At 42.0% G+C, this 12,766-nt stretch overlaps 2 protein-coding genes across 3 annotated transcripts in view; one reads left to right on the forward strand and one right to left on the reverse strand.

Moving 5' to 3' along the window:
- Positions 1 to 640: 640 nt before the first annotated feature.
- LOC111951014 (vacuolar protein sorting-associated protein 26B-like) lies at positions 641 to 6,155 on the reverse strand. Of its 2 annotated transcripts, none has more exons than XM_023968976.2 (6): positions 5,836 to 6,155; positions 4,906 to 5,062; positions 4,123 to 4,287; positions 2,589 to 2,764; positions 2,173 to 2,315; positions 641 to 1,005 (listed from the first exon to the last, which is right to left on the reverse strand). In XM_023968976.2, the coding sequence occupies exons 1-6, from the start codon at positions 6,056 to 6,058 to the stop codon at positions 871 to 873; spliced, it is 999 nt and encodes a 332-aa protein (XP_023824744.1). In that variant the 5' UTR covers positions 6,059 to 6,155; the 3' UTR covers positions 641 to 870. The 2 variants fall into 2 exon arrangements, with proteins under 2 accessions (XP_023824744.1, XP_070290483.1); XM_070434382.1 differs by having other exon boundaries at positions 778 to 1,048.
- A 774-nt stretch (positions 6,156 to 6,929) lies between these two features.
- Positions 6,930 to 12,766, forward strand: part of ncapd3 (non-SMC condensin II complex, subunit D3) — a 32,567-nt gene continuing 26,730 nt past the window's right edge. The window contains exons 1-4 of the mRNA XM_023969008.2: positions 6,930 to 7,027; positions 11,275 to 11,441; positions 12,115 to 12,277; positions 12,439 to 12,605. Of these exons, the coding sequence (XP_023824776.1) occupies positions 6,976 to 7,027; positions 11,275 to 11,441; positions 12,115 to 12,277; positions 12,439 to 12,605 (549 nt within the window). The 5' untranslated portion in view covers positions 6,930 to 6,975. The remainder of the gene's footprint in view (positions 7,028 to 11,274; positions 11,442 to 12,114; positions 12,278 to 12,438; positions 12,606 to 12,766) is intronic.

Genomic DNA, 12,766 nt, shown 5'->3' on the forward strand with positions numbered 1-12,766 from the left:
ATGTGTATAAGAGACAGGCCTTGATGTTAGTTGAGAACGACAGGGTGTTGTCCAGGATCACGCCAAGGTTCTTAGCGCTCTGGGAGGAGGACACAATGGAGTTGTCAACCGTGATGGCGAGATCATGGAACGGGCAGTCCTTCCCCGGGAGGAAGAGCAGCTCCGTCTTGCCGAGGTTCAGCTTGAGGTGGTGATCCGTCATCCACACTGATATGTCTGCCAGACATGCAGAGATGCGATTCGCCACCTGGTCATCAGAAGGGGGAAAGGAGAAGATTAGTTGTGTGTCGTCTGCATAGCAATGATAGGAGAGACCATGTGAGGTTATGACAGAGCCAAGTGACTTGGTGTATAGCGAGAATAGGAGAGGGCCTAGAACAGAGCCCTGGGGGACACCAGTGGTGAGAGCACGTGGTGAGGAGACAGATTCTCGCCACGCCACCTGGTAGGAGCGACCTGTCAGGTAGGACGCAATCCAAGCGTGGGCCGCGCCGGAGATGCCCAACAACAAATATACCCTGAGAATGCCTTATTTCTTCAAACATGAAATTTGTCATCCCTTTTCAACTGCAGTTGTTGTAGAAAGTGCCATCAGTGTTTGTGGTGAGATGGCGATGTTGAAATGGGCGAGGGTAGAAATATATGCCTAAGATGGCTGATGTTCACATATTGAATATCAACACACACATGGTCTCATTCAAAGATGCTCTGATAAACACACACACATTCATAGATGCAGTGAAAAAACACATGCATTCTTTCTCACATTCATAGATTCACAGACATGTACACTACATCGTACACACACTGTACATGCACACAGACACACACACCTGTACAAAGTGATGGAGTGTAGGCTATTCTGGAGTTTTACTGTTCCTTAGCCTGGGCCTGAGCAAGGGCTTTCTCTGCACTGGACGAGCCCTTGAAGCGCTGTGAGGCGATGGCCGCTTGGTGGGACATGCTCTTTTTCACTATGTCCCCCTTCCTCCACAGAGTGATCTCCTAGAACAAGGCAATAAAACAGAATGAAACAGAGAGAAACTACCTGGACATGTCCAATAAGAATGTCCATTTTTATTTCCCGTTGTGATAATGAACACATCCCAGTTTAACTACTGCACTCACCAACACACAGCCTACTATACTCGACCTTGTCTCAGGATGGTAAGTTGGTGGTTGAAGTTATTCCTCTAGTGGTGTGGGGGCTGTGCTTTGGCAAAGTGGGTGGGGTTATATCCTGCCTGTTTGGCTCTGTCCGGTGGTATCATCGGATGGGGCCACAGTGTCTCCTGACCCCTCCTGTCTCAGCCTCCAGTATTTATGCTGCAGTAGTTTATGTGTCGGGGGGCTAGGGTCAGTCTGTTATATCTGGAGTACTTCTCCTGTCTTATCCGGTGTCCTGTGTGAATTTTAGTATGCGCTCTCTAATTCTCTCTTTCTTTCTTTCTCTCTCTTGGAGGACCTGAGCCCTAGGACCATGCCTCAGGACTACCTGGCATGATGACTCCTTGTTGACCCCATTCCACATGGCCGTGCTGCTGCTCCAGTTTCAACTGTTCTGCCTGCGGCTATGGACCCCTGACCTGTTCACTGTGATTATTATTATTTGACCATGCTGGTCATTTATGAACATTTGAACATCATGGCCATGTTCTGTTATAATCTCCACCCGGCACAGCCAAAAGAGGACTGGCCACCCCTCATAGCCTGGTTCCTCTCTAGGTTTCTTCCTAGGTTTTGGCCTTTCTAGGGAGCTTTTCCTAGCCACCGTGCTTCTACACCTGCATTGCTTGTTGTTTGGGGTTTTAGGCTGGGTTTCTGTATAGCACTTTGATATATCAGCTGATGTAAGAAGGGCTAAATAAATACATTTGATTTGATGTACACCTCATGTTACAATTTGCTATGGTGTGATACAGGTATGATAGGACCTCTATTTGATGTCCTTTCTTTACATCCCAATACAAATAAATGTTTTGTTACAGCCTACTGTTACACAGCACTCATACACAGAGTTGAAATGAACAATGTGCTGACCTTGAACCTTGACATGAACCACAAATTAGTCACCAATCAGATCAAATAGAACAACAGCAGCTACCTGCCTGCCATTCTATCTCTATTGTGTGTTTACTGTTTCTACTGTCTCTACTGTGTATCTGCATGTACCTGCTGTTTGAAGTAACGCCTCTCCTCCTCGTCTATGAGCACCAGGTTGAGGTAGTACCGCACAGAGTACTTCTTGTTGATGTCCCTCATTGTAGGAGTCATCTCATAGCCAGCCAGGAATAGTCGGATAGGGATGGACTCCCCTGAAAGACAAAAGCCATAATATTAAAGTGATAGTTCACTGTAAAATATATGTTTTTTGTCAGACGTTTTCAATCCAAGTCCCATGCCCATCGTTTGTGTAAATCCAGCGTGGAGGCTGGTAAAAGGAGAATCCGCAGGATGGGCTCATTGTAATGGCTGGAATAAAGTCAACGGAAAACTATCAAACATACAGTTCCATTCCAGCCATTAGAATGAGCCCTTCCTCTGGTTTCTCCTTCCACCAGCCTCCACTGGTTGTCGGTGCCACTTACCTCTCACTGGTGCTCCGTCCATAATCTCATACTTGGCTATGGTGTCGTTCTCATGGTACACATTTGGGCCCGTGCCTGTCGTTTCTCTCTTGATGATGTCAATCTCCATGTGTCTGATCTTGAGCCGTACCAAGAGGAAGTAAATCTTTCCCACGATTACATCTTTTAGGTGGTATCTGCATTAAAGGGACAGTTCACAGTTAAAGGGACTGTTTAAATGGCATATTTAGGTTATGGTTTCCTTACCTTGAAAGCAGTCTATGGACAAGGAGAGACCGAAATCCACACTTTGGTTTTGATTAACTGTCTACTTCCATCCAATGCTAATAAACAGTAATGACAGAAGTTGTCATAACAAGTACTTTGACAATGTTTCACTCGCCTCAAACTGATCAGTGTTTAATTTGCGACATAAGCTACTTCAAATGTCCTATTACATTCAGATGTTTTTTCCTCAAAAATCATACGATACAGCGCTATCAACAAGGCAGGTCCTACAGGCCCTAATTTTGTTGCACCTGGACTACTATTCAGTCGTGTGGTCTTGTGCCACAAAAAGGGACTCAGGAAAATTGAAATTGGCTCAGAACAGGGAAGCACGGCTGGCCCTTGGATGTACACAGAGAGCTAACATAAATATATATATTTTTATATATATTTTATTTAACCTTTATTTAACTAGGCAAGTCAGTTAAGAAGAAATTCTTATTTACAATGACAGCCTACCCGGCCAAACCAGGACGACGACGCTGGGCCAATTGTGCGCCGCCCTATGGGACTCCCAATCACGTCCGGATGTGATACAGCCTGGATTCGAACCAGGGACTGTAGTGACGCTTCTTGCACTGAGATGCAGTGCCTTAGACCACTTGCGAGCCCCCAAAAATATTTATGTTGAATGCACCGAGCTGTGTTTGAACTACTTGCGCACAGCTCGAACACCCATGCATACCCCACAAGACATGCCACAAGAGTTCTCTTCACAGTCCCCAAGTCCAGAACAGACTATGGGAGGCGCACAGTACTACATAGAGCCATGACTACATGGAACTCTATTCCACATCAAGTAACTGATGCAAGCAGTAAAATGAGATATAAAAAACAGATAAAAATACACCTTATGGAACAGCCGGGACTGTGAAGCAACACAAACAGACACATGCATACACACACACGTTAACATACGCACTATACACACACGTACACTGGGATTTTGTATTGTAGATATGTGGTAGTGGTGGTGTAGGGGCCTGAGGGCACACAGTGTGTTGTGAAATCTGTGAATGTATAGTAATGTTTTTAAAATTGTATAACTGCCTTAATTTTGCTGGACCCCAGGAAGAGTAGCTGCTGCCTTGGTAGCAGCTAATGGGGATCCATAATAAATACAAATATAAACATGCTATTAGCATAGGAGTTTAGGGAAGTTGAACCAGGGAGACTTAAGTTTGACTTCACTAAAGCTTTGCTATATCATCATTCAAAAACATGAATATTTTTTCAAATATGATAAACCATGGTAACAGAGTCATACTTGGACTTGTTGTACTCAAACTCGATGTGTAGACAGTCTTCGATTCCCACTTCCATCTTGATCGACGAGTTGAGTTCTGGGTATGTGCTGAGCGTGTGCACAACAATGTCCATCTCTTTACTGATGTCGTTCAGTCTCCGGCTTACCGTTGCCCTCAGAAAGTAGCTGAAATATAAAAGAGAAGAGGCAGAAAATCAACTCATCTACTCAATGGGTATAAATGCATGATGCACAAAGAACAATTCAGAAAGTCTCCAATAGGAGTCACATTCTACCCATAAAGACCACAAATAGCTGGTGAGACACAGTAGAAATCAGGTGAAATCTGTGCTTTGATATAACTGTATTTGCACTTCACTCTACAGACAAATTATACTCTCATGTTAACATATTTGACATATGTACAGAAGTTAAGGAAGTCTAGGAAGAGCAGCTACTCTTCCTAGACTGGGCTCCAGTCTATCTCTATTTTCAGATTCTATTATTTCTGTTTCTATTTCCTTGTTTTGCCAAGGCAACAATTCTGTTTTGTTGACTGCATAACTCTTTAAATGGCACTCTAGAGCTCCATTCTTTTGGACAAAGGCATTTTTATCACAGACAATCAGCTTTACAATGCTTAAAATTATTATATTTAACTAAATGGCCTAGAATCACATGCATACATGTGATATACATACATATTTAGTGATGGAACTCAAATTGTGTGTGAGGGTAATTGATTTTGACCTATAATGTTGTACAAATGGTTCATGGATGGTTTGTTGCCAGATACTTCCTTACCGTAATTTGACATTCTGGCCTGTGTAGGACTCGTATGGTTTCTCCACGTGTGTGAACTCAAAGTCAAAGGCCTGGGACTGTGTTAGCTCTCCCGGTCTGGCCAAGTCTTTAACCAGAGACACAAACTCATGGTGGTTCCCCCTGTCGTAGTACAGCTCTGACAAGAGAGAAATAGTTAGTCACCAGTTTTCAATGGTGAAAAATTATCTAGAAGAGTTTACAGATTACTTTCTATCCCTTTAAAAAGGCATTACATGTAGTGTGAATGGATTAAAGGTAATGCTACAAATGACAACTGGTTACTGCATCTTACAACTGTGTAATAACGTTTATTACAATGTAACTATAAAGGACCTATGATATAGGCCACATTTATGTTCAAGTGTAACTGACAGGTGAAGTTAGTATCATGATTCTCACACATCTCTGAACTTCTGACCAGGCAGATAACTAATCTACTGTAGGAGAGTTTCTGTGGCACAATAGTGCTTCTGTTTATCACTTATATCACAGCCAACCACAGGTCACTACGTTTTAACCCGTGCCCAAGCAGCGTGCAGTGAATAGACTAATGAGCATGGCATGGCTTAATACCTTCACTCATCGACTAAAACGTTGCATATCAATTGTAACATACTCAAAGCAAACTAAAGACCAGCTGGTGATAACATATATTTCTCTCTCAACGGGCAACACACGTGGCACATACATACATGTATGTCATATGACTTGGGTCATCGAGCTACAGTTGCAACATTACATTTTACTATCTGTCGATTGATTGATCAATCAGCTTGACAATTCATTCAGATGACAACATCACGAATAGAGACTTCTTAATCGAAGTAAATTCATGTTTTGCGCCATGGATAATTGTGTAGCTTATTAAGATATTTTGGCAGTAACAACCCTGCTCTGTCACAGACTTACCAATCTGCCCAATAAACTCAATTTTGATGCCTTGATGCTCGAGTCTTTTCCCTGGATTCTTAAGTGTTACGTTGACGTTTCCAGATACTGTCTCACCATCATATAACAGAAAATATTTGTCCTTTTTCCCATCCTCAGTCTTATGTTGAACTCTCTTTCTTGTCTCAGCGTCTTTCAAAACGATATCGATTTCTGCACTTTGACCAAAACTAAAGAAACTCATCACTGGACCTTGTTTCAGAGCCTATACCTTTTTCAACAAGCCTTTGTAGATTTTGCATGTACAACAAAACTCTTACGTTACTGTATTCCAAATGCTTCCTACGAGTGATTTCCTCCGGAATTTAGATTGTGCTGTCTGTCCTATGATACGAAACTAAACGAAGCGATTGTTGAATGTTTCCAATTACAGCAGTATTGCAATGCCCACTGTAGCGTTTCCTCGTTAAATGCGCATGCGTGTAACTCGGGATCAGTGTAATGTGCATTGCATGCAGATATTCAGATAGAAATGGCCAAATCATTTTGGATAGCTATAGGCAACTTCACACTGACACCATATCAGATCACAGAGAAATATTGCAATTTTGAAGTGTTCATTTTTCATTTAAATTCTTGTGATTTTCCTGACCCCCTTGCTCAACGAATGTATTTCTTATCCATTATAGCTAGAAGAAAGGAACCACCTATGTCAAGAAAAATAATTGTATTCTAGATGTGACAAAATGAAACAATATTTAAGCAATAAGGCCCTAGGGGCTGTGGTATATGGCCAATATACCACGGTTAAGGGCTGTTCTTATGCACGACACAATGCGGAGTGCATGGATACAGCCCTTAGCTGTGGTATATTGCCCATATACCACAAACCCCAGAGGTGCCTTATTGCTATTATGAACTGGTTACCAACATAATTAGAGAAGAAACAAATATTGTTTTGTTATATCCGTACCACGACTGTCAGCCAATCCGCATTCAGGGCTCAAACCACCCAGTTTATAAAAATATATATGTCAACCAAAGCCGTCAGCTTCAGTTTCTGCGCAATTTCGACGCAACATTTCTGGTGTAAATATAACCGACGATGACGTAAATCAAGGGCGCGACTGTAGAGGAGTTGGCGGGTTTATTCAAAGAAAGATGGAGTTAATACGTGCTCTAGATTTTCTGAAATTGAAAGACGTCTCCGGAGGTAAGTCCTAATTTGAAAGGATATGTGTATTGAAGTAGTACGGAAATAACAATTGGCCTGCTTATATTATTGATATTTTAACGAATTTGCCGTGCCAGGTTGCAAGAGAACCGATGCTATCTAGCTAGCGTGAACGCCTGACGTGACGTTATGCCTGGTTTGATTTGCTAGTTTTTTGCTAACCAGCTAGCTACTGTTAAGTCCTAATATGTTAAGTGTCACCAACTTCAGTGATGTGAGCTTATCTAACACTTTACCAATACTAGTATGGCAGGTTTTATCGACTTACCTAGCTAACGTTACATTTTATTGTTATAACACTAACGTTACTGTGGTCGTGTAGTTCCATTTGTCACTTGCTAAATTCAAGTTGCCAACTTCACTTGAACATTCCAGAACGTAGGAACAAATGGCAGATTTCGCTGTACATAACAAAGAAATAGTCAGGGTTTAGCTAATATAATTATCTCACATTTACCTTCAACAATAATGGMTTGACAAAGTATCATCATGATGTAGGCGTAAGAACCAATGTTTGGAATACAGTAACGTTACATGCTGACTACACCGCTCGTGTGTGTTAAAAAATAAATTTAGAAATCTATGTTACTCGATTATTGCGCGCAAGCGAGCGTTTGCGTTGCTAAGGGCTAAAATAGAAATCAGTTCTATTTCTGACGCAGATCACGCTGCAAGTCCTGCCTCTCCCATCTCCTCATTGGTTTATAGAAGCAGGTACCCATGTGCCATCTCCTCATTGGTTATACCCACGTGGGTGACTGGAAGACAAACGAGGTCAGGTAATGCACCTAAGTTGCCATTCACAATATAATGTCAAGAGAAGAAAAAGCCTGGAAGGAAGAGAGATGACTAGAAACGATTCGGTTGACCGTTTTATGTGTGGATTAATTGGCGGAGTAGAGGACCTTGTGCATTTCATGTAAAATAACAACTCAATGTTTATATCACAGGACAAATTAGCTAGCAACAGCAAGCTAGCTAAATAGGACAAATTAGCTAGCAAGTAGAGGTCGACCGATTTAATTGGAATGGCCGATTAATTGGGCCGATTTCAAGTTTTCTTAACAATCGGTAATCTGCATTTTTGGACAAATTATGGCTGATTACATGGCACTCCACGAGGAGACTGCGTGGCAGGCTGACTACCTGTTACGCGAGTACAGGAAGGAGCCACGGTATGTTGCTAGCTAGCATTAAACTTATCTTATAAAAAAACAATCAATCTTCATATAATCACTAGTTAACTACACATGGTTGATATTACTAGTTTATCTAGCTTGTCCTGCGTTGCATATAATCGATGCGGTGCCTGTTAATTTATCATCGAATCACAGCCTACTTTGCCAAACGGGTAATGATTTAACAAGCGCATTTGTGAAAAACCACTGTTGCACCAATGTGTAACTAACCATAAACTTCAATGCCTTTCTTAAAATCAATACACAAGTATATGTTTTTTTTACCTGCATATTTAGTTAATATTGCCTGCTAACATGAATTTCTTTTAACGAGGGAAATTGTGTCACTTCTCTTGCGTTCTGTGCAAGCAGAGTCAGGGTATATGCAGCAGTTTGAGCTGTGTAGCTCGTTGCGAACTGGAGGCCGTAGGAGGGCAACAACCCAGCTCAAAAAAATTAAGGGAACAGTAAAAATAACACATCCTAGATCTGAATGAATGAAATATTCTTATTAAATACTTTTTTCTTTACATAGTTGAATGTACTGACTACAAAATCACACAAAAATTATCAATGGAAATCAAATTTATCAACCCATGGAGGTCTGGATTTGAAACACACTACAGGCTGATCCAACTTTGATGTAATGTCCTTAAAACAAGTCAAAATGAGGCTCAGTAGTGTGTGTGGCCTCCACGTGCCTGTATACCTCCCACAACGCCTGGCATGCTCCTGATGAGGTGGCGATGGTCTCCTGAGGGATCTCCTCCCAGACCTGGACTAAAGCATCCGCCAACTCCTGGACAGTCTGTGGTGCAACGTGGCGTTGGTGGATGGAGCGAGACATGATGTCCCAGATGTGCTCAATTGGATTCAGGTCTGGGGAACGGGCGGGTCAGTCCATAGCATTGAACTGCTGAAACACTCAGCCACATGAGGTCTAGCATTGTCTTGCATTAGGAGGAACCCAGGGCCAACCGCACCAGCATATGGTCTCACAAGGGGTCTGAGGATCTCATCTCGGTACCTAATGGCAGTCAGGCTACTCTGGCGAGCACATGGAGGGCTGTGCGGCCCCCAAAGAAATGCCACCCACACCATGACTGACCCACCGCCAAACCGGTCATGCTGGAAGATGTTGCAGGCAGCAGAACGTTCTCCACGGCGTCTCCAGACTCTGTCACGTCTGTCACATGTGCTCAGTGTGAACTGCTTTCATCTGTGAAGAGCACAGGGCGCCAGTGGCGACTTTGCCATCTTGGTGTTCTCTGGCAAATGCCAAACGTCCTGCACGGTGTTGGGCTGTAAGCACAACCCCACCTGTGGGATCGGGCCCTCTACCACCCTCATGGAGTCTGTTTCTGACCGTTTGAGCAAACACATGCACATTTGTGGCCTGCTGGAGGTCATTTTGCAGGGCTCTGGCAGTGCTCCTCCTGCTCCTCCTTGCACAAAGGCGGAGGTAGCGGTCCTGCTGCTGGTTGTTGCCCTCCTACGGCCTCCTCCACGTCTCCTGATGTACTGGCTTGTCTCCTGGTAGCGCCTCCATGCTCTGGACACTACGCTGACAGACACAGCAAACCTTCTTGCCACAGCTCGCATTGATGTGCCCATCCTGGATGAGCTGCACTACCTGAGCCACTTGTGTGGGTTGTAGACTCCGTCTCATGCTACCACTAGAGTGAAAGCACCGCCAGCATTCAAAAATGACCAAAACATCAGCCAGGAAGCATAGGAACTGAGAAGTGGTCTGTGGTCACCACCTGCAGAACCACTCCTTTATTGGGGGTGTCTTGCTAATTGCCTATAATTTCCACCTGTTGTCTATTCCATTTGCACAACAGCATGTGACATTTATTGTCAATCCGTGTCGCTTCCTAAATGGACAGTTTGATTTCACAGAAGTGTGATTGACTTGGAGTTACATTGTGTTGTTTAAGTGTTCCCTTAAATATATATACACTGCTCAAGTTTGTGTAATTTATTTATACTTTTACTTTTTATAGTTAAGTATATTTAAAACCAAATATTTTATGACTTGCTCAAGTAGTATTTTACTGTCTGACTTTTACTTGTAAATTTCTATTAAGGTATCTTTACTTTTACTCAAGTATGACAATTTAGGTACTTTTTCCACCACTGCACCCTATGATCTGTAAACCGTACATGATACAGACATCTTAGTGTCATCATTATACTCATTATAGTGTGCACTGTCCTCTAACATATGGAGTATGTCTAGATTCTGAAATACACATTTCAATTTATTCAATGTTAGTCATATTAATAGTTTTATCTCAACTACCATTTTTTATTTAGCTTATTTTTAGACTTATTGTTTGAAACAATATACTCTTCAAACGCATACAATTTCCAGAGTGGGCTCTCTGGTACTTATAATGATATTACCCATTTTATACATAGAAATTGACGTTATAGGTCATTAACCAATCACATYCCTCCTTTAGAATTGCACATTCAGCAAATCACCAGCAGGGGGAGTTCACTTTGAATCCATTTACCATTCACTGTGGTGTTTGGAAAATTGATCAGAACTTCAGATTTAGCAGAGAGCATATATATTGTTCAAAAAAATACGTCTTTAAAATAAACAAAATCAAAAAGGATAGTTTTTTTCATATGAATATTTTTAATGTTGAATAAATTAATCTGTATTTGAGAATCTAGAGTAGACATACTCCATATGTTAGAGTACACTAGAAGGAGTATAATGACCAAGATGTTATCGAAGGCATGTATAAGTCTAAAAATTGCATAAAATGGCCACTTTCTTCATGATTTTCTTAAGTGGTTTGTAATACACATTTTTAAAGCATGTCAAGTGTCCTGCCTCCCATTGAAGTTCCTATGTGAGAATTGCCAGAACAATCTGAGATGCCAAAAATATTTTCCGCTCCAGCTGGCATGGAATTGCCCTATGATAGCTAGCTGATTTATTATCATGTCAAGTCAGTCTTGCATTCATTGTTCAGAGTTTGGGCTCAAGTAAGGAGTTGAAACTAATATTCATTGGTGTTTTTTGTGCAGGTTGGGTTGATGCTGTGTGGGATTTTGAATTCACTGAAACTGAACCACTGGATGCTGCCATTGTCATAAAAAATGGATCCAAGGAATTCAAAACGTTGTACAGTTACCTGCTACCCTATATGACTGATACTGAGGTGTCCACTGTAGGAACTGATGGCACATCACAAGTAAGAACTGTTTTAGTAAGGAGTTTAGCTTGAAAATTGCATAGTCTTTTCTGTTTGGCTGTCCTTAACCTCAAGTACTTGTAGCATACCCTTTTTAAAGATGGAATTGTAATGTTGAAACTGCCAGGTCCGTTTAGGATATTACAACAACGAAGTTACTGCAACCAACCAACACTGACACATCATTGCTCGTGCGAAAGAACATCAGAATATGTACCACATTTACCGACGCACCTCACCTCGCTCAGTTTCATCCACACAAAAAAATAACAAAGGTGCTGGAGTGGACAATAGAGCTGTTTCCTCTAGTGTGAATTCCATCTTGAAATGCATGGTTTTATTTCTATCAACTTCATACTGGTCATGAGGTTAGTTAACAAATCAGGAGCGTGTAATACCATGTCTGTTATGTTTAGTATGAAAATAAGAGACCTGTGGCGGACGGTGGATGGGGTCTTCCTGGGGCATACATCTACATTATAATAAAAAATTGTGCAGTGGAGGCCATGATTTAGCAGCGGCGTTGCGCCACTGCTACATGCATATAGGGGAAACACTGAATAATTTACAAATGGGTTTGACTTGAAAGTTGGGAACCTTTCTGTTACAGAGAAGCAATCCATAGAATGTACTCTGATTTATCATTCCCTTGATTCTGTGATTGTATTTTTAGAGTGTCTGGACAGTGTTCGGTGACAATGGGGTCTCTGTCAAGTCACTTGTGGCGGTGCTGTCGTACTTTGTTTTGGGAGGGAAGTCCAAAACTGCCAGCGTTCAGCAAAGGATAAGCGCTCTACAGGCATCCTCCCTCTACTTACTGCTACTGGGAATCCCAGGTATGTTCTGTACTGTACTAAGTAAAATTCTGAAGCATGTTTGATTAGGACTTCTAATGTGGACGGGTGAAAATAATTTCCTGTGGGCTGGAGGTTACCCTGTGAATGTGTGTTTACTCTGGTCTGTCTCTTGGTCTTGCCTTTCTGTCTGTCTTCCACAGGTAGTGTGGTCAACAAAATGTTCCACCAAATCCTCTTTGACACTTGCTTGAACACCGTGAGCAACTGTTGGCCCCAGAGCTTGGTCAAGAAGCGCAAGAAAGACACTTTGAAGAGCTCTCAGGCTGACGGCAAACGGTCCAAACCACACAGGAAAGACAATGACGAGGTTTGTCACAGATATACTGGAAATATCCATTGCCTTTATGTCCAGGCATGTTCCTGTTTTCATACTTGGGGCTGTCTTACCTTACACAATATTGTATAATGACACTGATCAAATCTCAATGATCTTTTAATTTTGCCAAGGTTACTCACTTTGTTCATTCT

This window comes from Salvelinus sp. IW2-2015, linkage group LG23 (genome assembly GCF_002910315.2).
Source record: "Salvelinus sp. IW2-2015 linkage group LG23, ASM291031v2, whole genome shotgun sequence".
NCBI lineage: Eukaryota > Metazoa > Chordata > Actinopteri > Salmoniformes > Salmonidae > Salvelinus > Salvelinus sp. IW2-2015.

Excerpts from the sequence above, each read along its gene's own strand:
- LOC111951014 (XM_070434382.1), bottom strand. The coding sequence starts at position 6,058 with ATGAGTTTCTTTAGTTTTGGTCAAAGTGCAGAAATCGATATCGTTTTG. Across the intron at positions 4,288-4,905 it reads GGCCAGAATGTCAAATTACG|CTACTTTCTGAGGGCAACGG; the intron begins GTAAGGAAGTAT and ends TTTATATTTCAG. Across the intron at positions 2,316-2,588 it reads GGACGGAGCACCAGTGAGAG|GGGAGTCCATCCCTATCCGA; the intron begins GTAAGTGGCACC and ends TTTGTCTTTCAG.